The sequence below is a fragment of the Hippopotamus amphibius genome, chromosome 11, assembly GCF_030028045.1.
Source record: "Hippopotamus amphibius kiboko isolate mHipAmp2 chromosome 11, mHipAmp2.hap2, whole genome shotgun sequence".
NCBI lineage: Eukaryota > Metazoa > Chordata > Mammalia > Artiodactyla > Hippopotamidae > Hippopotamus > Hippopotamus amphibius.
This window is the reverse complement of record NC_080196.1, coordinates 83,580,341-83,605,609: the sequence shown is the minus strand read 5'-3', so window position 1 is coordinate 83,605,609 and position 25,269 is coordinate 83,580,341. Positions and strand designations below refer to the sequence as shown.

General features: G+C 42.5%; 1 protein-coding gene across 5 annotated transcripts in view; it reads right to left on the bottom strand.

Annotated features, from left to right (window-relative positions):
* Nucleotides 1-1,211: 1,211 nt before the first annotated feature.
* Nucleotides 1,212-25,269, bottom strand: part of TWSG1 (twisted gastrulation BMP signaling modulator 1) — a 48,081-nt gene continuing 24,023 nt past the window's right edge. The window contains exons 4-8 of one of the 5 annotated variants that reach the window (XR_009048088.1): nt 16,060-16,326; nt 14,446-14,556; nt 11,224-11,459; nt 10,422-10,687; nt 1,212-2,849 (exon numbers count right to left, since the gene is read on the bottom strand). Coding sequence is in view for 2 of the 5 variants with exons in the window: in XM_057699931.1 (XP_057555914.1) it covers nt 14,375-14,556; nt 16,060-16,326 (449 nt within the window). In the remaining 3 variants the exon portion in view is untranslated. Of the gene's footprint in view, nt 2,850-8,263; nt 8,309-10,421; nt 10,688-11,223; nt 11,460-11,522; nt 14,557-16,059; nt 16,327-25,269 lie in introns of those variants that run through there. The other 4 variants (XR_009048087.1, XR_009048086.1, XM_057699932.1 and 1 more) reach the window with 4 other exon arrangements.

Genomic DNA, 25,269 nt, shown 5'->3' with positions numbered 1-25,269 from the left:
AATGCCACCAGGCAATCATATTAGGCACAGGTGAAAACTTGACACCTCTGTAAGACAAGGTTTCTGAATAGGAGCATTGTTTTTTTTCTCCTGAGTCAGGGGACTCTCATTAATATCAGGTTTAATAAAGTTTTGCTAAAGTCATCCAAGAGCAAACCCCTATTGGCCAATCCTAACAAATAAAGCAGTCCGATACAGACAAACGCAGAAATCCAAAGGCCTGAGACTCTGACCCAGGATTCTGGACTCTAATCAGATCCTCGGAGTACCTCAGCACTGTAACCGAATACACTGCCTCTCCAGGTGGGATTCTAACCCACAAACCTGACGAGGTTATTAGACAATTTAGGCACAGGTGCATTTTAATGAGGTTACTCACCCCCAAAGACGTCTGATCCAGGAGCTGTTTCTTCTCAAAAGTGAAAGTAGCTCTGAGGAGCCTGGAGCACTGTGAGGAGGAAGCAGGAACCTGACAGCACACCCCCTAGGCAAATTCGGTCTAGGTGGCCACTCAGGGTCAGTGACAAGGGCCCACACCCCAGTGCGTGAATGAAATAAATTCAGTAAAAGCAGGAAAAAAAAAGAGCCTGAATCAGTGATTTACAAATGTAGTCCCTTTAATATTGCCATGAATTGTATCAGACATTGCAAAAAGAAAAAAGAAAAAAAAGTGTCTGATTATTTGTGATTATATGCCACCTACATGGAAAGAGTTAAGAGTAATGAGACCTGACACGATGTGCCCTTTTAAAGATGTATCAATTGTACAGCTTCACAGCCTGGCACAAGGGACTCCACTTCCCACAGTGGTCCATGGAGTTGTCATAGGGATGGTCGAGTTCCTTGGACTAACAATGCAAAATGTGAACAACATATTTTGGGGTGGAAGCATCTGAAAAGGAAAACTTGCTTACTTGGGGCTGTTCACCATCTTGCCATCAACCCTATTTGCTCTAAGCACCCACACTGTTCTGCATTCTTGGGTTTTCATCAAGTGCCAGGACCAGCCTTTGTTTAGAGCAATGTTCCAGCATTTAGTCATGCAAATGTGGTTTTGCTCTGAACGTGATTTCCATGTGTTTGCTGCTTCACAGATGCTCTGATTGTTCATCATGCAAACCTAGTTTTGGGGACCTCATAAATTCTGAAATGGGTCATGCTGTTAAACAAGCGAGCTGGTCAAAATTTCTTTTGTACTCCAGTTTTTCTTCTTTCTTTCTTTTTTTTTGGCCATGTGCCAATGTCCAAGTTTTCAGTAATTTTCCAGCTGTTGAATAAAGCTTCTTTTTTTTTTTGACCCACAAATACGCAATGTGAAAGGATGCTTGACCCAAGGGCATTGCAAGGTGCCGTGGCTGGAGATTGGCACTGGATCACAACAATATGCCCCCCTACACCCTGTATTCTGGTATCAGGTTTTGGGCATCTCTGGCTACCATGATAACCAGAGCCACTGTTTTGTGTGTCTTTTATTTGACACACAAAAAGTATAGGTCCTGGGCTTCCCTGGTGGCACTGTGGTTAAGAATCCGCCTGCCAGTACAGGGCACATGGGTTTGATCCCTGGTCTGGGAAGATCCCACATCCCACGGAGCAACTAAGCCCGTGTACCACAATTACTCAGCCTGCGCTCTAGAGCCTATGAGCCACAGTTACTGAGCCCATGCACCGCAACTACTAAAGCCCGAGTGCCTAGTGTCTGTGCTCTGCAACAAAAGAAGCAACCGCAAGGAGAAGCCCACACACGGCAATGAAGAGTAACCCCCGCTCACCACAACTAGAGAAAGCGCACACACAGCAACAAAGATGCAATGTAGACAAAAATTAATTAATTTTTTTTTTTAAATATAGGTCCTGCCTGGAGACATGTGGACTCCTTTAGAGGGAGTAAAATTTTCCTAAAGCACTGAATTCGGACTCACTGAATTCAAAGGAAGTCTTGCCATTCCAAACCACGCAACTGTGTGTGGGCCACGAAACACCTGAGTGTGGACAGACAAGCTTAGCCTTGACCACGCATCTGGACGGAAGCAGCTCACTCCTGCTCAATTCTCAGTCATCCACAACACATTGGTACCAGTCACATTAGATTAAAAATAACCAGCAGAGGGACTTCCCTGGCAGTCCAGTGGTTAAGACTCTGCGCTCCCAATGCAGGAGGCCAGGGTTTGATCCCTGGTCAGACAGAGAACTAGATCCTGTATGCTGCAACTAAAAGAGCCCGCAGGTGGCAATGAAGATCCTGCATGCTGCAACCAAGACCAGGTGCAGCCAAATAAACAAACATCTAAAAAATAAATAAAAATAACTAGCAGACAATAAATGCACCCAGGCAATCATGGGCTGTGGCCCCCACTGGCCAAGGCTTGAGTCCATGTGTGATTTATACTGTCACAACCTGATCTGCATTTTTACATATTTCTCTCCTAAACAGATCTGACAGCTCAGAAAGAGACTCTCGCTCCCCTGGTTGAGGATCACTGCTTTGGGGAGCAGTAAAGGGATGTAGAAGCTTCTGGAGAGGAGAGGGAAGAGAGTAGGATGAGGAGACCCAGCACGTGGATTTCCTGCTTTCTCAATTGCATCAAATCCTGAAGGACATGGCCTTCCAAAGGAAAACAGATATTAGAGTCAAACCTGCTATTTTCACATAAGCCATCTGAGCTCATGAAGCTGGAGTGGGGTACGCTGAAGGTGAGGAAGAGGTTGTGAGCCCAGGAATAGGCAGCCCCTGGAAGCTGAAAAAGGCAAGAAAAGGGTTTCTCCCCTCAGCCTCCAGAAGGAACTTCCGCTGCCAGTACTTTGACCTCGGCCCGTTGACATTCATTTTGAACTTCTGACCTCCAGAACTGGAAGAGAACAAATTTATGCTGTGTTAAGCCCTGAGTCTGTGGTGTAATTTTTAACAACAGCAGTAGGAAACTATTCCAATCGTATCGAAGCCCAGGTTTTCCTGTGGTTCCCCCAAAGCCAGAAACTCGTTTACATGTTCACTCCTTCGGGTACTGCCAGATAATCAGAATACAGCAGCTTTTGCTCGGGTGTGTGGTTATAAAAGCCATTTTCTCAATTCAGAGAGAATGCCCTTCATGGTGCTTCTCTGACCCCTCTTTATTGTCCTTGTCTGGTCTATGGCCCGACCTCTTCCACTTTTCCCTAAAGGAAGAGTCAGTAGGACAGGAAAAGTGCCCCTAAATGAAGATGCTTGCTCAGTCAGTAACGCAGGCGTCCCTGTGTCTGGGGACATGCTCAGGCCAACACAGCGTCTACCTTGGCACAGACTAAGTCGTGTCCCAGAATGACCATCTAACCTGCTCTGCCACTCAGCAGGGATTAGGGGCTACTGTAACAAAGCACCTGGAGCACACAGCTTAGAAACAAGACATTCATTTCTCCCGGTGCTGGAGGCTGGACGTCCAAGATCCAGGCACCTGCAGATTTGGTGCCTGGTGAAGACCCACCTCCTGGCTCACAGACAGCGTCTTCTCGCTGTGTCCCCATGTGGTGGACAGGCTCTTTAAGGCCTCTTTTACAAGGGCACTAACCCTGTTCACAAGGGCCCCACCCTCATGACCCAATCACCTCCCAGAGGCCCCTCCTCCTAATACCATCACATGGGCTATTCAACATATACATTTGGGGGGATGTAAACATTTCACCTACAGTGGAGGCCAGCCTCTGACTTCAGTCTTATTCCTGGTTTCTCAATCTAATTCCTCTTGGAATAATTTAACTGATTCATTATAAGGAACTTTCTCTGTTTTTATTACAGTAATAAAATTTTCAAGGAAAAGGTGAAATAATGCAAAATGTTGCAGTTTATGACATTAGCATGGTTTTCAACAAATTGAAATGTTTATTATTTAAAATTTTCATCACGAGACATTTCAAACATATCCAAAAGTAGAGAGAACAGTATTAGGAACCCCTGTGTAGTCATTAACCACCCAACAGTTCTCTATACACAGCCAATCCCATTTCATCCTCTCCCCCAGCCCCGCAAGTCCCAGATAGTGTCTCTTCATCAGTAACTACTTACATGATTATTTTAAAAAGCAGCTGACTTAAACAGAAAGCACAAAATTCAGATTGCAGAAAGCAAAGTCCAGAAGATTTGGCACGATGCTTCCCCTCCCCCTCCAGTCAAGCCCCACTCCCCAGAGGCAATGACTATAACTCATTTCCAACTAATTCTTTGTTTTTCTTCCCCCATCCCTTCCTCCCTCCCTGCAGTTTCTCTAACTAATTCTTTTAAACAGAGGACCTCTTAGTCCCACGAAAAGGAGATTTCACCTAAGAAATCAGCATATGAATTGGTAGACTGAGCTCAGTATATTTCATTGATGGTGAGAATGGGCAGACTGGACTATAATTGTAGATCAACTAATACTTGTGACTCGATTAACCCTGGAGTTACCTAAAGACAAATGCTAATCAAAACAGTTTTAAAGCACCCATTTTTGCACCTCTACCTTGGCCACACAAAGAATGTAAGAACCAGAAAGGCTCTTAGCACTAGTTTCATGGAGCCCCGGGAGGTGAAGGAACTGAGACCTGGAGGTTGAGCTGGTGGTAGAGGAGGGCTCAGATCTAGTTCTCCTGCGTCCAGCACTCTGTTCACCATGTGTTCTGGATTCTTCCCACAGCCCATCCACTCTGGAGCACACTGTGTCTGTGTGACGGCCATTGCCATGACCTATGACTGAGGGCATCTAGATGCTACAGGATCTGAAACTTGCCCTTGGAGAAGGAATCCTTATGGTGTTTATGGAGCAGTGAGAGCTGGCCACAGACAATTCTTCCCAGGATTCAAAACGTTCTTGAACAGAATGCATTCGACAAAACATCACCAGTGCCCCACCGTGGGCTCTGCTCCTGCCCCTGTGCTCACGGCAGGCAGTCGCCTTAAGCTCAGAATGCATTTGTGCATTACTGAAAAGTTTACAGAGTTCGATGCATCCAACAGTTCATGGGTTCCTCCTCCTTTACAGCGGGTGCTTATAACCCCAGTTTTACATAAAAGTTAATGAGATTCAGATTTGCTAAGTGACCAGCCCAGGATGTGCAGTCAGTCATGGGCAAAGCTGGGGCTTAAACAACAGCCTGAGGCCCCGACCCAGGGCACCATCTTCACATCACAGCTGGCTCACAGATGAAACTGGGTATGCCTCCCAATTTAAGGTGAAGATACAAAACCTGACCACTGTTTTGGAAGCCCATAAGCACAGTGTGCATTTCTCCTGCCACCAATTCTAATTTGGTGATTTTGGAAAGGGCCTTTCTGCCAGGAGGCGAGCAGGGCTTGGGGGCAATTATAAGCAGTTTAGTTTCTGGAGCATGAGATGGGAGCCAGGCAGGGGTGAGAGCAGAAGCTAGCGAGGTGGGCAGGGGCTGCTCATGAAGGCAGATTGGGCACCGTTAGGAGCGTGGATGGTATCCTCTAGAGAGCAGATGAGAAGTGACTGAGGATTTTAAGGCAGGAGAAGTTTGGAAATATCTGCATTTTACAAAGGTCATGGGGGGGCCCATGTGAAGGATGGGTTGAAGCTGTCATGACAAGAGGCAGAAGGAGCAGCTGGTAGGCTGCACATGGCCAAGTGACAGATGGGAGAGGCAGAGGTGGGTGGGACAGGACATGGGGCCCCCACGGCCAACACAGGGAGCCCGTGGCAAACACTGATTGATTTGCATCCTCTCCTAATGTTACTACGCAGGATATTATGTGACACTACTCTCTGGTTTCACTTTTTTATTCAAAAATTTAAGATATAATGAACACACAGCCAAACGCACAGGTATTCAGTGTTCAGCCCAATGAGTTTTGACAGTTGTGTGACACGTGTGAGCACCAGGATGGCGGCTGAAAGGTGACTCCAGGTGTGGACACTATGGGGAGTGAGCAACTTTTCTTTTTCTCCTGCCATGTCCCTAAGACACGCGGCTATGGACAAAGCCAGCATGATAGCCTTGGGGTTTCTTTGTTTTCTCCAATCTTCTGGATGACCCTAGAGAGATCCCAGCGGGACAAGGGGCAGGAACAAAACACGGATTAGCACCAGTGGCGACGGTGACAGTATCTTGACATTTAGCAATGCTGACCGTGTCCTACAAGCAAAGAGTTCAAGATGGAGCTCGGCCCAGGTCAACAATGGCCAGGGGAGAGGCCACCGTGCAGCTCGTGCTGAGGGCTCGAGGGACAGACAGTGCCTCCACAAGCAGTTTGAAGGGGCCCTGGGCGCCTCGTGTTAGGGTCCTTGGGTCCCAGACAGCAGGGATGCCAAGTGACCCTCCAGCTGCAGCTGCCATCGAAGGTGCTTCAGGAGATGTTCAAAGGCCCTAGTGCAGGAGAGGCATGGGCAGAGGGTGACCAACTGTTGTTTGAAAGGTTGTATTGCTTGACAGCCCACTGAGATGGTTCGGCTGCAGGGCCATGTTCACCACGTGAAGCACTTGACACCAAAGCGCTTGGTTGCTGTTTCAGTTTTTTATCTTGATGACAGATTTGCTCTTTTTAAAATGTCACAGAACAAGTAGAACTTAAGTTATGCTTCATGCTTTTCTGTGGCTCAGCTCACGTTCTTCTGACAGTTACAATATATTTCTGCTCTTGAGAAATTGGTTTTGGCCTGAGACGGTGAGAACTGTTGCTAGAAGTCTTGGGGGCCTGGGAAAGGCGGGCAGGGCATGGCCAGGACCAGGGCTGAACCGGCTCTGTGCGGACAACTTCACACAGCTGGGGGGTGGGTTTCTGTGGCAGATGCTTTCCAGTAGGAGGGCAGCAAACTGAACTTTGCTGTGTGATGATAGCTATTCAGAAGTTTGAGCATATGGCAAGGATATTTATGAGAATTTTAACAATATATTGTCAAGTTTAAAAAACAGCATTTCACTAATCCAGTTTTGTGAGAAAAAGTACACAGGTACATCTGGGTAGAGAAAAAACACTAGGAGAACATTGGATTACTTGGGATTTGGGGCTGTAAAGAACAGACTCACTGAAATTTCTCAAGAAAATTGGTTTGTTGCAAGGAAACACCCACACAGATACAGGAAAAGCTGAAAACATGGGGCTGAGATCATTCTGGATTTGGGCAGGCCCAGAACCCGTGCAGTGGAGGCTTTGCTCTGCCTTGTGACTGGCCAGCCTGTGACATCCCTTTCTGTCCCTTCACATTTCCGGCATGTACAGGACCTGTCAGGCTGCGCTGGTCCTCTGGACATCATTCACAGCCAGGCCCTGCTACGAGCCACCATCCTCTCAGCAGCTCCTGGTCCTCACACCTGGGAGAGAACAGCCGAGGTCCACATTGTGAGGTCCACCTCACCAACAGACCGGCTGCTGGGAAGCAGGCTGCTTTGGGACACCTCTGCTCCCTGGTCCAGCCAGCAAGGGACCCAGGTCCCAGGGTTACTGTGACTTGGTCCCTCAGTGCTGTGACCAGTGGGACAATTACAGGCGTGCTCAGATAATGCACACGTTAACCTAACTATAATATGGATGACAGACAAGAACGCAACTCCACATAGTGGCATGGTACCCTCCCCCTCCACCGAAAGCAGTCATCACCCGCAGGCTCCGGCCCTGGCAGGTAGATGCCCCCTCACACACCCCACATCCGGCAGTGCATGCTGTGAGGCCAGCTTCCCGCCGCTGCCTTGCTCTGCATTTACTTTGGCCTTGAAGCATCCAAAAGAGGCCCAGTCCTGACTGCCAGGGCCTGTGTGCTCAGTGTCCCCATTTCTCAACAGAAATATCTGAATTTGAGAAATGACTGAATTATGGGTTTTTTTTCCCAATCCATTTTGTGAATCCATTATTATCAGGAAAATCAAGCAATAAATGAATAATCATTTTCTCCTTTGCCCTGTTTTCAGTGGATGTTTATTTTTCTTTTTACCTAGAAATCAAAGAAAAAGAATGGGAGAGTCTTGGACACAAAGACATGGCTGTCAGGTGACCCATGTGTAGAACAGGGCCCCCCACCCGCCACACCCCTGGGCAGCGGCGGGGAAGGCAGGGGCCCTGCTGTTTGAATTTTGTCTTCAGAGTCACCGAGCACCTGCACTTCTTGAACTTCATTCAAGATTCCTGATCAATAGAAGAACATGTTCTTTCAAGGGATCAGACCCATTTCTGGAGCCTGGAGCGGGAGCCTGCCTGGCTGCCTGCCATGGCCCAGGAATCCCTTGAGAGTCTGTGCTCCAGGCCCTTCTGGAATAAGCTCTTTATTCCGAGGTCTGTACTCATATCAGAAGGTTCCTGGGAAGAAACCTGGTAGGTCGACTCATACAATTCACAAAAGGAGGGCTGTAAACACGGAGAGACACGGTTTGCTTTTAATAAATTAACAATTACCTTAGAACGATTACACTCTTGTGCTTCTTCCTCCCCCCGGGGCACTGGGTCCTGCCAAGTGTACTGAGCTCTTTACAAAACTGGCACAAGCAAGGACATTCCTACTCAAGAAGGTCATGGAGGCCCCTCCATCGGGGCGGGGGGGGGGGGGAACAGGGGACACAGGCGGTAAACGCAGCAGCAGAGGGGAGCCCTAGGTCAGGGTGCTCTACTTGACCACAAATACATTCTTCTTAAAGAGCATTCTCGTGGGATTTTAAAATCAAGGTTTGGAGTTTCTTGCTGATGTTTTTGTTGGTTCTGATTAGTTTAAGGAAGTTGAGACGTGGCTACTTAAATGAATACTGTGGCCTGACTTTATACTCTTAGTCCTTTAGAAGAACAAAGAAGTAAATCGCAGGTAGGAAAAGACAGAGACCACAGGACTATCTGTCCTAAAATCACTCAGATCTTAGATCCTGTTTGGAAACTATTTATTAGAATTTGAGAACTGAATGTATGTCACTGTCCATCAAAAATGTGACTAGATCAACAGTTTGGGGGTTTTCAGTTACTATCAAGACTCCTGGTGACACAGAATTTTGTCCCCATCATATGCTACAATATTTATTAGAGACTGGGTAGCTAGACACTGAGAGGGACCCAGTTTTGGGGTGCTACAAAATTGATTTTTTATGGAAAAATACTTCTGTTCATGTCTTTTTTTATTCTCAGAAAATATATCACGTGCTTGAGAGTCAAACTGGCTTTCAAAGAAGTTCTTTTCATACTTTGGCTAAAGGACTATTTCTCGACTGATTTACTAAGTTATGTTAGTAAGAATTTTTACCATGTCAGACAAGTAAAAAAACATTAATTGCCAGACCTCAAATGAAAAATTCCAGGTACTTAAATGTTTTAACATGCAGATTTTCTGCTGTTTGAGGGTGAGATGAAGAGGCCTCAGTGGGCCTGGTGGGGTAAGCGGGACCAGACTGCAGGCCTGAGAGGTCTGCTGAGGAGCTGGGCCTTCATCTGAATCCAACGAGGAGCCACTGTTTTAAGCAGAAATTGGATAGGATCCGCTGAGTTCATTCATCCTAACACAGTCATCCACAACACAGTCTGTGCCGCCCTTCAGGGCACAGGGCACTGTTTAGGGCAGCAATGAACAGAGAAACAAGGCCCCTCCCTCATGCGCTTCAAACACTAGTTGAGGACAAGGGATGATGAACAAGAGCCTGTAGGTACCTGGCGAGGGGCTCACCCCTATTAAAAAAATGGAACAGGATGGGGGTCACAGGCAGAGGCTGCTGCTTTAGAAGCAGAGGTGGAGGTGGTATCTGAGCTGAGACCTGAGTCAGAACAAGAAACCGAAATCTGCACAAAGAGCCGGCACAGCAGAGGAAACAACTCTGCAAAACCTGCAAAACCCAAGGGTAGAGTGTACCTGGTGTGCTGAGGAAGCAAGCCCGGTGGGAAGCGGGAAGCGAGAAGCAGGGGTGGGGGGGTGGGATGGAGGGAGTAGAGAAGGTGGTATGAGCAGCAAGGCTGCCAGGGCTGTGGGCTGAGAAGCCATAATCCCAGGTACCACTTCTTTAAATCGAATAAAGTCTGACTCTGCGCCCCACGGCATTCGACATCTGCCTGAGAGGCTGTCACCTGTCCTGTGTCTCACAGAGCCGGTGTGGGGGGTCCCTGGACAACCAGGGTTGGGCTGCTCACATTCCTAAGCTGAAACCTCGAGGAAAAAAAAGCACCTGCAAGCTCAGGAGCCTGGCCCCCCTGCATGAGCTGCAGGCCTGCCTAGGGCTCCAGCCTTGTCCAGGGGATGTGGAGGCCGGGCACAGCCCCACAGCCAAGGAGGCCCAGGCCTCTTCCGACGTCTTCCCTTCTCTCAGCGCTGCAACGGCACTCACTCTCTTCCCTCCCCCCAGCAGAATCCCCAGGAGCAGAGTCTGCATGCCTGCTTTCTATTGGGCACCTCAACCCTCTGAGGCAAAGGAGCACAAAGGCCTTGCTATCCACCCAGGGCTGGTCCTGGGGTTGGGCAGTAGTGTCTACACATGGGATCCAGGAGGCTCACCCTGGCTTCAGTGTGAAGCAGTAAGCAAAGAGGGCAGGAAATATAATCCTTTTTGCTGTAAAGATACTGCAGTGGTGACTGTGTCTAACTTCCGTGCTACCTTCAGTTAAGTGAGGGCGTTCCTGCACTTTTTCAGCTTCTTTCTGTGAGTCATAGCACGCCCGTGCGAGGGTGGAGGTCTCTTCTCTCTTTGCTTCTGCACTGAAAGTTCTCATCTCAAAAGCCAGACCTTGGAGTTGTTGCTGCCTCCATCCTTCCAGCAAAGACTTCAAAATAAAAAGATGTAAAATTATTATTTTCTGTTGGTTAGGAAAAATCTCTGAGTACTCACAGCCGTAACTCCTAGGCCACAGGCTGCGGACATGTCCACCGGCTCTGACGTGTCTGATGGCTCCATAGACTAAGGCGCCGGGGGTAGAGCTGAAGGGTATCAGCACCAGCCTGCCCACAGGCCAGCCCCTGCCATTCCACAAGCTCAGAGACACCCCTCCCAACTCTGACCCCTTCTCCCCTGGGCTCCATGCGACTGCCTGCCATTTGGAAAGAACAGCTTTCCGAACCAAATGAACTATCTTTCTTGAAACTAATTCTACCCTTCAGATCCATCATCCCTGAAGTCACTCATGTGGGCAACCTGTCCCCTCCAATCTTCTCCTCTCTAGATCCCCCTCCCCACTACACTATCAAAAAGTAATTCTGTGAAATAACACTGATTTCACCACGAGTGTACAGCCGAGGGCTCTGAATTCCAATAACACTGCCCTTTGAGAGTCAGTGTGGGAGGCTGGCAGTCTCTTCTCACCTTGTTCTCTCAGTGACCCCTTCCACCACCAGGAAGTTCTCGCGAGGCTGGTTGGCATCAAGGCCCGCAGAGCAAGGAGAAGGTATGTATATCATTTCAAAGGTTTCCCCATATTGGAATAAAGCTCATGAGAAAGCAGAGAGCAAACTGTGAAAGATCCTTTGTTTCAGCAGACTCTTGTAGGGACGTTCAGAGAGAGGGACATGCCTTGGCTGATCCCTTGAACAGTAACTTCACTAGACAGAAAAGGCAAACTTATTTTGGTTTGCTGTGCTGAAGTTAACAAAAAACATGGCACACTCACTTCAATTTTTTATTAAAATACTTTTTTGTTTATAGGGACAACCAAAGAAAAAAATACATACTTTTATATGTTGTAGATCATGTAAAATACAATAAACATAAACTCTTGGGAATGCAGAATAGATTTAAAAAAATCTTCAATGAAGATTTCATTAAAAACAAACTTTAAATATGTGGCTTATATTTACCTCATTTTTCAGAAATCTTAGTTTCTTTTCTCCATTTTGATGCTATTCTGATTTATAAATAGTTATTCAAATATTCTAACATTTTATCAATTTTGTTTTCTGAAAGTTTAGAAATCATATTTCTAAATGAAGGCCTCTCTTTTATAGCATTTATGTAAACAAAGACTTATTGCATTTGAATTATCATTTGATTTGATGCCACTGTTATGAGTACAGTTCTAGTAATAATTAGATGTTATGGGGGGACAGAAAAACCAATAGGTAAGGCATGTCTTACTAGAGGAAAGAACCTTTTATGTACAGCTTTTATAACACCTACTGAGTTAACATTTAATTTTTTGGATTTAGTTATAAAAAAGGTAACAACCTAACTTTTGATTTTTAATTTTTTTTTAAGCAGAGCTTCGGTACAGAAGTGAACTGTGCTTAGAATGATAATAGAAGGTCTAAATTTTAGTGGGGCTATCAGTTTCCCAAATGTTATACTTTTAATTTGGAAAAATATTGTTATTCAAAACCTGAAGTATATTATAGAATTGGAAATGGAATCATTTAGGTGAACACTTTCTTTTAATCCCTTCATAAGCCAAAACATTAAGTAAAATTTGAATATACAGTTTACCATTATATTTAGGGATAATTTCTATTGGGAGAAACAGAGGTAAGAAAAATCAGTTAAAACATAACATGGTTCAAGAAATTATTTTCCTAATAAGAGATATTACATTTTAAAATTTAATAATGAACACCTAAAAAGGAAGCTAAATGCAGTTTAAAAAAAGGCTGTTGACATATTGATGGAAACATTAAGCACATTGGCAATAAACACAAAAGCATTCCTCTACTCCTAGGTACAAATGACTCTGAAAAACAGCAAAGTTGAAAGGAAGCAGCTGGCTGCAGATTTCTTTAAAATTTTCTCTTAAGTTCAACAAAACCTTCAGTTTTATACGTAATAATGAAGAAAGGGAGCTAATGTTTGTTTTCAAGGCACTTATAAACAAAGGCATTCTAGGTAAAAGTAAGAAAAGGACTTCCCAATGTTTTCCCATCCAAAAAATACATCCATGAGCTAAATTTCAACTTTTTAAAAGGTCAAAGTACCTTGAGTGTTCAATAGAGTCATCTGAAAGAGCAAAAAGGGTATCTTTACATTTTATGATAGTTAATTATAATATTACATATGATTTTGTAACTAACTACTGTTCAGATACTGAATACAAAGAACATTATCTATTTTTATATACTAAAATATTTAGATATACAAAGAGGTATTCCTAAAAAGTTACTGAGACTTCAAATATGTACTAATTGAGAAATTAATAATTTTGTAAAGCTAAGAGTCTCTGAATATAAATATGTATGTTTCAGGTTCATGCTGGAAGATTGGGAATTTATTACCATGAAGGGCACACACTATTTAAGCTTATCTTCACTGAAACATTATATAAAAAGCTGACAAAATGTTCTGTAGTATATTTAGAGTTAATGTCCTCTTTAACAGGGAATTTTGGGGTGGGAGACAACAGTTTATAATCTTAACCTCCTACTGAGTGATTACCCTTGTTTAACAAGAACACCTGATCCAGACACAAACCTAAAGGAAAGATTACACAATAACAAAATAATGAATGCAAATCGTTTTAAGTTTGTTTCCATGAGAATACCTGGCATTTTCAACCCTCCCCATTCATACCTGGAATCCTCTGCTTTATCCCCTACAAGCACCTGTCCACTGGAGAACATGGCATTAAGGCTGATTGGGCTCATCCCCACCATACAACGAGCACAGCCCTGCCATTTCCATAAAAGGGGACACTGTTTCCCTGGAGTCTGGCTGGCAGTGGTTTCCAACTCGCTGAGCTCTTTAAGCTGGTACCTTAAGTCAGAGAAAAGCTCTCCCTTCCTATTTACCCCAGCAGTGTATTTCAGCAAAGCCTCATAGGTGTGCCCTGCAATTCTTGGAAAAGATGCTTCATCACTACCTATACCAGCACTTTGGGCCGGGGATGGAGAAGAGAAACTTTCCTACAGCTTTGTTGGTTGTATGTGTAGTGTAGGATGGATTCAACTATGTAAGAGTTTTAAACGGTAAAATAAAGTAAGCATTTACCTTCTAAAACCAACATACAGGTTTAAAATTAAGCTTTTTATGGTGATTCTTCTCTGAGCTCTCAGGGTGACATATTTGAATATCTACCCTACTTATAGAACAGATAAATAATACCAAGTACAGTGAAAAATGGCAAACAACTCTTAAAAACTCAGTGTCCTAGGAGGAGTACAATGAAGAAATCATAATTTATGTTAACATGCTCTAAACCTTCGACACAAAAGGCTTCTGGAATGTGACAAGAAAATGACACCAGGCTTTGTGTTAAAAAGCCTCTCCTCTCTCAAAGCGTTCTCTATGCACTTGCTTCTCACATGACCAAAGGTGTACATGTGTTTAGAAGAAAGGGCTTATTGCTAGCAGCGGGCAGTAAGATCAATAAGAGCAATTAGAACCATCATTTAACACAATCCTGGATCTGTCATACTTAGTCCAAACTCTTTACATCTTCTTAACCTGTTGGTATTCAGATGCAATCAGTAGACATCACTGAATAGCTTTTCATACCTTTGACTAAACTGATGTGGTGTACATACCATTTCCTTCCTTAAAACATGCAGTTCATACATTTGACAGTTTTACTACCATAGTCGATGCACTCAGGACCAATGCACTCACAGCAGGCATTATGGAACCAGCGGTATTTGGATGCCCCCATGGACTCGCAGGATATTTTACACTGATGTATGGACATGCAGTCATCAAAATAAACCACAGTACACATGTGTTCTGAAAAATAAAAGATTAAGATTTCAGTGCAACAGATAGGAAAAGCAGGAAATGCTTTAACATTTGGCTAAATATTATTAACAGTTATTTATCTTAGCTCTCTTGCTGCTAGTCTGCCCAGGACAAGGGGTAAGGCGTGGGAAAAAAAGATCACATCTGTTAATCACATTAGGAAGGGAGTCCCCCACTCCAGCTCAGACACAAAGGGCTTCCATCACCACTTCCTCAGATTCAGACTCTGATCTGGGCATTTCTGATGATATTTCCTATAAGGAGAGAACTCTCCAGCTAAAACAAGTTTGAAAAATACTGTTCTAAATTTATACTGAGAATTTATGATAAAATAAACTGAAGTAATTCAAATGATGCAATGTGGTTAGCAATGTGGCACAATTTAGCATTAGCTATTAGAAATTACCCTGGGTGGTGTTTCCAGGAATTAGCTTCCTGCTTATTAGTTCATGAATTTGAACAACCTTTGAGAACAATGTATGAATTATTTAACATCTAGCATGTTGACTACATACATTTTAATACTGGGAAAGTGGTAGCAAGACACATTCAGTACATTTCTGATGTTTCCCAAGATCTAGAATTTGTCTTATAAAGAACTTTAACCTAAAAGGAATTAAGGATTCTTACTCTTTATTAACAGAAGCTGGTTTGCTTTTACTATTGATGGCCAAAGTTCACACTACTTTAGATAGGTAGGATGTAATGGAGAGATGACAAAAAAGCCAAATAAAAAAGCACAAGTTACACTGTTTATGCATAATTCATCTCATATTTTAAGAAATAACTGCAATATTCATAATTGTCTTATTCTTCCACAGTGAAATTGTGTGAAGACTTTAATTTGAAAACAACCCAGACTTTATGAAAATTCCATGCCTTTTACATTCCAAAGTTAAGGTATGACCTGTCCTTACTAATAAATGTTCCTTAACATGCTTCGCCAAGTTGTACATGTCACTCTCTCACTCAGTTTCCCTTCTGACCAACAGTGCTCATCTGCAGAGCACTGGCTGGGATTAGGCTACACCTGGAAAACAGGTGAATGTAATACTAACTTGCTCATTAAGAAACTGAGCTGATGACCTGGCATCATTCGTGGCACTAATGCTATTATAGAAACCTGACCTCCTAGGACACTCTGGATGTTACCTGATGATGAACAACTCTGCATAAGGTAAGCGGCCCTGTTGCTATCTCATGAAAAGAACAATGAAAGTATAATGCAAATAAATATCAAAAATTATTTGACAGATAAATAGAACCAGGTTACCTATTTTCAACACAGCCTCTATGGCTGAGAGTCTGAAGGAGTTTTGAGAATTCCTCCTTGTTTACTCAGAGACCGGGGTTATTAAAGGCCAGAACTTACTTAAGACTATACACACTTAAAACCATAAAGCTGCTCTAAAAGATAATGTTAATATAGGCTTCACAGACCACACAGAAAGTGAGGGGGACAAGAGAGAAAAAGCCAACTTCGGCAGTTACCTTTGTCACTGGAATAAGGTGCATGAACGTTATTGCTGGGAACAGACACATTTTGGTGGTGTGGCTGGTTAACAGTCTCTAAAAATGAAACCAGATTCTCATGATGTGAAAGTTCTTCTGCAACAGGGAAGGAAACGATGTTCCAGTTCAACTGAGTGTCTCCTTCTGTGAGTGCCCGGAAGAGAGAAGGGATTGGCTCATGAAGCTCCTCCACTGTGCTCTTTGAAGTTGGAGGCGTGTCACTGTAGTTTCGAGGATTACACATACCTGGGCAGGATGGGGGGGGGGGGAAGAGGGAGGCAAAGAGAATAAAATTTCTTTTTCTCACTGACTGAAATGTCATGAGATATTCTTGGGTACTGCCTTGCAATCCAAGCTCCAACATATTAAAATCAGGTGCTTTCTAACACTGTACATAGATCCCTTCCTAGCTTTTTTGCTGAGAGGGCCTAGAGGCAATGACACCCTAGTAGCATTGAGCACACCAAGTGCCTGGATCTTGTTTTCTAAAGACCTAGCCTTAGCTAAGAGGAACAGAGGTCCTGGGAGAAAAGAATGACTCCAGCGCTCTGGGAGGGAAAGTTCAAAATGACCCTGGAACACCTTTCTGTGCCAGAAAGTAAGGAAGTGATTGATGAATGATGAAACATGTAAAAAAAGAAAAAAAGAAAAAAACCACACACACACAGGAGGCCACCTGAAGGAGCTCCCACTGGCCAAACTGACAATTTTAACATTACAATGACTAGTGATAGTAATGGATTACCACCCTATGAATAAAATAAGGATTGATGAGTCTTTATATTATGAATAAATGTATAAATAAATGGAGGAGAAGGGAAAGCTCCTCCTTTTAGCAGACTGCCAAAGGATAAATGTAGAAGAAATGAAGGAAAGAGAAAAGCATCATTTGGCAACCATCATAGAGGTGTTTGATCAGATGGGAGCTGTCAATGGATGCTAAGGTTGGTGGGTAGCAGTTCAATGAGGAACATATTGAATGTACTCTTGGAAAAAGCTACAAAATACTAGTCAATTACAAAGGGGTTAATGGTGACTATAATACAGAAAAATCTGGCAGACACCAATGTGCCCAGGAGATCAAGGTTGTTTAGTAGTTATGGCACATCAGGTGTAAAGCCTGCTAAAAGTTCAAAAAAAAGAGCCTCATGGGAATGTGTGCCCATGAGTGTGCGAATGTTGAGTGTGCATGTGCATGTGTGTAGAGGGAGAGGGAGAGAGCCAGGGGTACCAAGTAATGGAGCAAATTAATAAAATGTTAGTAACTGGGGAGTCTCTTTACCATTCCCACAAATTTTCTCTACATTTCAAATTGTTTCAAACCGAATTATTTTATTTTTTTATTATTTTTTAATTTATTTATTTTTTGGCTGCACTGGGTCTTTGTTGCTGTGCATGGGCTTTCTCTAGCTGTGGCAAGTGAGGGCTACTCTTTATTGCGATGCACGGGTGTCTCATTGCAGTGGCTTCTCTTGTTGTGGAGCACGGGCTCTGGGCACATGAGCTTCAGTAGTTGCAGCATGTGGGCTCAGTAGTTGTGGCTCATGGGCTCCAGAGCACAGGCTCAGTAGCTGTGGCTGACCCGGGCTTAGTTGCTCCACGGCATGTATGATCTTCCCAGGCCAGGGATCAAAACTGTGTCCCCTGCATTTGCAGGCAGATTCTTAATGACTGTGCTACCAGTGAAGTCCCAAAATGAATTATTTTTTAAAATTATTTTTAAAAGAGAAAATAGCAGAAAAGAATTAGTCACTACAGAAAACTTTTCCAAGGAGTTTTTCTATAAAGAAGAGTTTAATTAGCCTCAGCCTTTGAGCTGTCCCAGCTGACAATGTGTGGAACAGAAAGGAGCTACCCCAATCTTACTGAAAATGCAAGTTTCTGAGCTAATTAAATGATTACTACTGTTTTAAACCATGTTTTGGGGTAGGTTATTTACTAGCAATAATACCTGGAACAGAACCCTCTGGATTTTCCTTTTGTGAACATTTCACTTTTAAAAGCTAAATTATGTTTCTTTTTTGTTTAGCATCTATTAGGTCTAATACGAAGTTTTTCTTTTTCTTCAGATTAAAAGTTTGAAAAGTTATACCAAACTTATAAATTTTAGTACTTTATAAATTTAGGGAAAAGGAAAAACTATCCTATGTGTGTTCCACATTTTGTTAATTTAAGGAACAAGGCAAGAGCTGAGGATAACAAGGTTGTGCATACCATTTGTAATACCTTTCAATATACGTGAACTTTTACGATTTAGATTGCGTGACAGGATCATGGATTAAATAGTCAAATCGGACTCCTCTACTCATAAAAGAGGAAGGCCAAGATAAGTTAAATAATTTGTCCAATGTTATATAATCTAGGATTAGAGACAATATTATGATTCAGCCTGATTTCGTGTCCACTGTTCTAATAATCACAATCTAGAAATAATCTTTAAGTGCCACTGAAAAGCAAATAATACTTAGAATATTTATATTATGCAAACATACATAATACTTTCTTCTGCCAGACTCTATAACGAATAAAAACTAGTCATTAGAGAGGAAAGGGTAAAGAACCGAGTCCAAAGGTTAGAGGAGCTAAACTCAGCATCTACTGAGACTCTGAAGAAACTTCAGTAATCATGTCCAGGGATCCCATTACATTAAAAACAAGACACAAAAAACAAAACAAAACCCTTTTTTGGAATTTTGTGCATTTAACAAACTTAGGCCAAAAGCATTTTTATTTTAAATCTCAATACACTGCATTAAAACCAGGAAGCATGAAGTAAACACCTGCTAGGTAATATTTTTCCATGGCACCATTATAAAATTTTCATCTATCTTCTTAGTTAGGATTTTATCCAGAGATCATCACTAGAGACTCTTCTAGGCAATGCAGATTTTGTTTCTATTTCTGCACTAAGCACTCTTCAGATTCTGCATTCTTTCAAGGTTGGTGAACCATGGAATCTATTCTTCAAATGAAGTGCGGCAGTTATCCTGCTCAGGAAAAGTAATCTTTTGAATTTTATGGAAATTCTTTAGTTGTCCATATTCACTGTGTACAATGGATCACTTTCTGGTCGGAGTTACTAACCACCCATAGTTTAAATCAGTTAGTAAAACCTTTCTTGGAAACATCTCAACACTGCTCAGAAGTTCATCACTGTTAGGAAGGCTTTTGTTTAGTTGACTATAAAGTTTATTTTGGGAGCTCTCATTTCTCTTCATGATCATTTTCTTGAGAAAGTTTGTTACTTTGTGTCATTGTTTCCAGGCCGAAATTTAAATACTAATTATACTAAAATTTTTCAAGAAACTGGCTCTGCACAAGACAGTCAGGGAGGCCAAAAATCAGGAAACAAATGTCAACAACTGAAAAGGCAAGCATCTCAAATCCTTTAAGTGTCCAGAATCCCAATACGACTTCTTTCAGCAAGCCAGAATTCACAGCTATCATGTTCTTGGTCTACAATGACTAAATACAAAGGGGTTTTTAAATCTGTGCTGAATCCTTTTATAAATCTGACCTGTTTCATTACACATTTGAAAACTAAGGATATGTCAAGTTAGAGTTTACTCAATGAAACCACATTTTAAGGGTAGAAATTAAGACTAAGGGGAAAAAGAGTTACTGCTTTCTTTTAGTGTGCTGGTTAGACAGCAACAACAGAGTCTAGGAGTTACAGTCCTTTCCCCTCCTCCCACCCCCAACTGCACTCCCCAAACACAGCTACTCTTTTTTAAAGTAATTAATTTATTTATTTTATTGGCTGTGTTGGGTCTTTTTTTTTTTTTTTTTTTTTTTTTTGCCGTGCATGGGCTTTCTTTAGTTGTGGTGGTGAGCAGGAGCTACTCTTCGTTGTGGTTCGTGGGTTCCTCATGGCTGTGGCTTCTATTGTTGCAGAGCACAGGCTCCAGGCACGTGGGCTTCAGTAGTTACAGCACATGGGCTCAATAGTTGTGGCTCACAGGCTCTAAAGCACAGGCTCAATAGTTGTGGCACACAGGCTTAGCTGCTCTGCGGCATGTGGGATCTTCCTGGAGTAGGGATCGAACCCATGTCCCCTGCATTGGCAGGCGGATTCATAACCACTGTGCCACCTAGGAAGCCCCCAAACACAGCTACTTTTAAAGTCTGTTCTAAATTTCTCTGGTAGTTATTGCTACAAGAATTTATATAAAAATGATTACAAGTAGCAGTAAAAACAACCTTGAACGTTGCCTATTAATCCTCTTATATGAAAAATGAAGATTCAGTTCGTTTATACTAACCCCATTTCTCTCCCACATTTCTAATAATTATATTATTCTAATACTATAAATTGTTTCCTTTGTAATCTTAAATACACTTAAACTTCTCACTTTTATTCCACGTTGCTTAATTCCCTCATTTTCAGGTAAGGATACTGGTGCCCTTTCCACTTTCCCCATCCAGCTTCTCCTAAGTGTGAAGTCAACAAATTTGATAACTATTTTTTTAAATTAATTTATTTATTGGATTTACTTTTTTATTGGCTGTGTTGGGTCTTCATTGCTGCACATGGGCATTCTCTTATAGCAGCAAGCGGGGGCTACTCTTCATTGTGGCGTGTGGGCTCCTCATTGTGGTGGCTTCTGTTGTGGAGCACGGGCTCTAGGCACGTGGGCTTCAGTAGTTGTGGCACACGGGCTCAATAGTTGTGGCTCACGGGCTCCAGAGTGCAGGCTCAATAGTTGTGGCGCACGGGCTTAGTTGCTCCATGGCATATGGTATCTTCCTGGGGCAGGGCTCAAACCCGTGTCCCCCGCATTGGCAGGCAGATTCTTAACCACTGCGCCACCTAGGAAGTCCAACAAATTTGATAACTATTATACATTCTGTTGCACATCCTGTTGCCTACGCATAATGAAATCTCGTCTTTTTTTTTTTTTTTTAAATATTTATTTATTTATTGGCTGCATTTGGTCTTCACTGCTGCACACGGGCTTTCTCTAGTTGCGGAGAGTGGAGGCTACTCTTCATTGCACTGCGTGGGCCTCTTACTGCGGTGGCTTATCTTGTTGCGGAACATGGACTCTAGGCACTCGGGCTTCAGTAGTTGCAGCACACAGGCTTAGGAGTTGCAGCTCATGGGCTCTAGAGTTCAGGCTCAGTAGTTGTGGCACACGGGCTTAGTTGCTCCTCAGCATGTGGGATCTTCCCAAACCCGTGTCCCCTGCATTGGCAGGCAGATTCTTAATCACTGCACCACCAGAGAAGCCCTCTTCTTGTCTTATTAAACACTGATTCTGAACGTTGAAAACCAGCAAACAGTAGCTACCTTAACATGACCCCATGAACACTGCTGACTGCAGAACAGATACTGTGATAGAATCTCCTTGTCTAATATCACACTACCAAAGGAAAATATTTCTAATTTCAAGATGAAACGAACTTTTCTTTGAACTCCATAAAATATTGAAAACCATGCTACATTTCATATAGCATTACCTATATGAAAAAATTATTATTTTGCCAAATAATTTGGCAAAAAATTATTAAACCTGAATCTAACCAAACTTTCATAATTAGCTCCAAATTATTGGAAATATGGAGAGAGGAACAAGTTAAATGGTATCTCAAGAACGCAAATAGTCAAATCCTGAATGTGGGATATTCTACAGGAAAACCAATACCATTTCTTTAGTACATCAAATGGCATGAGAAAAAAAAAAAAGAGGGGGCCAGTCTGGATTAAAGGAGGACTCAGACGCAGCAATCAGACGTAACATAAGAAACTTGCCTGGATCCATCTGAACAAATCAATTATACAAACACTTGAGAAATCAGGAAAAATGTGATTATGAACTGAATTTTAGATTAAACAAAAATTCTTGTTAATCTTGTTAGGTGTCATAAGGCATTATGATTAAAAAGGTGTCTATATTTACTTTAGAGATTGATACTGAAAAATGCAGGAGTAAAAATTATTTACTGTTTCTAACTTGCTTTTTAAATATTTCCATGCAAAGAAAGAAGAAGGAATAAAAAAGGATGAAACAAAGGTGGCATATTCTTGTCAACTGCTGAAGTCGGTGACAGGAATACAGGAATCATCATGTATTCTCTCCACTTCTGTGTATGTGTGAAAATTTTCATAATAGAAAATGAACTGCTGGGGCTTCCCTAGTGGCGCAGTGGTTAAGAATCCACCTGCCAATGCAGGAGACAGGGGTTCGATTCCTGGTCTGGGAAGATCCCATATGCCACAGAGCAACTAAGCCTGTGTGCCACAACTACTGAGCCCATATGCTGCAATTACTGAAGCCCATGCACTTAGAGCCCATGCTCCCCAACAAGGGAAGACACTGCAATGAGAAGCCTGTGCACCACAAGGAAAAGTAGCCCCCACTCGCCACAACTAGAGAAAGCACGTGCACAGCAACAAAAACCGAAGGCAGCCAATAAATAAATAAATTTATTAAAAAAAAAAAAACAAACTGCCAAATTTAATTGCTTTATGCACTAATATTTTCGTGTTGAACTTTTGTTTCTTCTCAGAATTTGTATGCTAGGAATTTTCTTTTCTTGAGGACCATACATAAGCTTTCAGCATATCTTGAGAAATCATTTTGCTTCTCAAGTATATGCTTGATATCCTATGTATATCAGTTTCTTCTCAGAGACAAGCTCCCTGGAACACTCACTTCTTGCTTCAATCAGACTAGTTGCCTCCTAGGTCTCTGTATCATTGATGCTTTAAATCTTCTGTGCAGTAAGATGCTTCAATATCTTGAAAAAGCCTTTCTGGCGGGAGATAGCCTGCCCCTCCCAGGGTGGGCAATTCTGGATCCAGCAAACTAACCAATCCAGAGCCAGATGTCCTCTCTCTGGCCAGGGCACCCCAGGAGGCAATATATTTCTCTGCCTTCATCAACCTGGGGCTAGGTACCAGATAACTAGGGACCACCCCACAGCTTAGAGTCCACCAAAATTATTTAAACTAGCCACTCTCACACTGCCTGCTCTGCCCCACCCTGCCTCTCCTTCAGAAATCCCAAACCAGGACTGGAGACTTTCCTCTTGCTCCTGTCTTTCCCACTTGACTGAAACGTGGCGCTTCCCCTGCAACCCTGCGTGGCATGCAGTGACCCCTCTCTGAGACCTGGGAGCATAATGAACACTGTTTCCTGAGCTTCTCCTGTGCCTCCTCTGTGGCTACCCCTGACTAACCATCACACGAAAGAACAGTTATCATCCTACAACCAATCCTTAACTCCTGGTTAAAGCCATTTAAAGAACAGTTATTTCCTTCAACCCATGTTTTTCTCTGTCTTGGTCTTCTGCCCTATCCTATTTGACCGATCCTCTACTACACCTTTAAAATGTGTCTCTCACATGCCATATTTTAAAAGTGCAATAAAGGATTGTTTGGTTTGAATTGGATGTCGGATGTGAGGAAAGAGGGGAATTAAGCACTGACCTATGGGCTGAGTAACTGACAACGAGGTGGATTTAAAAATCATCATTGCCAAGGAGGTCTAAGAACAAAAGGCCAGGTGGAACTACAATGCGAATATTGAAATTGTTGAGGATGACAGTGGGTCTAGTAGTAGAAGTGAGATATTGATTCAGGTATTGAAGCTATTAGTAAATGAGGGAGAAGTGACTGAGTGTACAAAGATAAAAGGCAAAAGGAGGGATAAGAGATGGAAAAATCCAATAAAATGCGTTTCAAAGGAGTTGGAGTTTCTGAAGGAGAGTGGAAGAAGTTTAAAATCTTAAAAGGTAGTGTTTCCAAGTCCAGTCAAAATCTGCTGGAGGCCTAGTCTAAGGTAATACCAGTGGAGATGAAGAGATGTGGCCTCACTGGTGGGAATGCAAACGCTACAACCCCTTTGGAGGAGAATTTGACAATATCTAGCAATATTAAACAGAACTGACTATATAGGAGGTTATTCATCATATCATTATTTGTAATGGTAAAGACTGAAGCAACCACATGTCCATCTATGGATGAATGAGTACATAAAGTGTTACTGCTGACAACAGGGCTCTAGGTAGCTACCAAAAAAATAATATTAATGGGGAAGAAATTCCAGAACATTCAACTAAGAAAAAAGAAAAAAGACGCATTAATGTTTTATGTAACAAATGAATGTTTTGTACAACAAATATAAATGTATAAGATGTATATTATGTATATTTATAAGATGAGCTGGGGACAGCCTGTCTGAAACCAACAAAGATGACAGAAGTCATGTCAAAAGGACTCAAGGGCCAAGTTGAAGAGGCTCCTACTAACCAAATATGGGACAATTTGAGCAAAAAATAATAATGACAACTGATTAAAATGCCAAATATGCATAAAAAAGCCACGGATGAAACCACCTGGTGAAAGCATGGTGGAGAACTCACCATGAAGTGGTCAAACCTTCATCATCTGAGCCACCCAACAATTTCTGCATCACTAAAAGCAGGACACCTAGATATTATTAATGTGCACACTGTACATTGCACTCCACCTCCCCAAACTAAACCCAAGTCGAATAAGCCATCAGATCTAACTTCCAGGAAATAGGAAGAGTAACAAGTTAAATAACCACAGGAAGCAATCAGCCAAATCCAGAAGGCATCATGCTTTCCATCACAACTCACCAGTTCCCTCAACAAGTCAACGGAATTTTAAAACGTGATGAGGAGAGGAGGAACAATAAAAGAAACTACAGAAACCTAACAATCAGATAGTTAAAGTGGACTCTGTTGGATCTTGCTTTCACTAGACCCAACAACTATAAACCACCTATAGGCAACTAGGGCAATCTGAGTAGGACTGGGTGTTAGATGTTGAGGAAGTATCATTAATCACGTTAAGTGTGATACTGACATTGTGTTATGTTAAGAAATTAACTCTTTTTTTGAGATGAATAACTAAACTAGTTTGGAGGTGTAGTAAAACTATGTATTTACAGTAGTTCAATCAAAAAAGGCAGGGATAGATACATAGACAGATGATGGGTGGAACAGGCGTGGCTGTTGACACTGGGGAGCAGGTACATAGCAGTTCACTGTGCTATTTTTTGCGTATATCTGGAAAAGTAAAAACAAAACAAACACACATACCCAAAACAAAGCCTGCAGGTAGAGATCCAGAATTTAAAAACCACAGGATTTGAGGAATATGTTGGACAGCAAAGATGAAATGAGCCTCGGCAGTTATTCTTAAGAAAAAATCAGAAA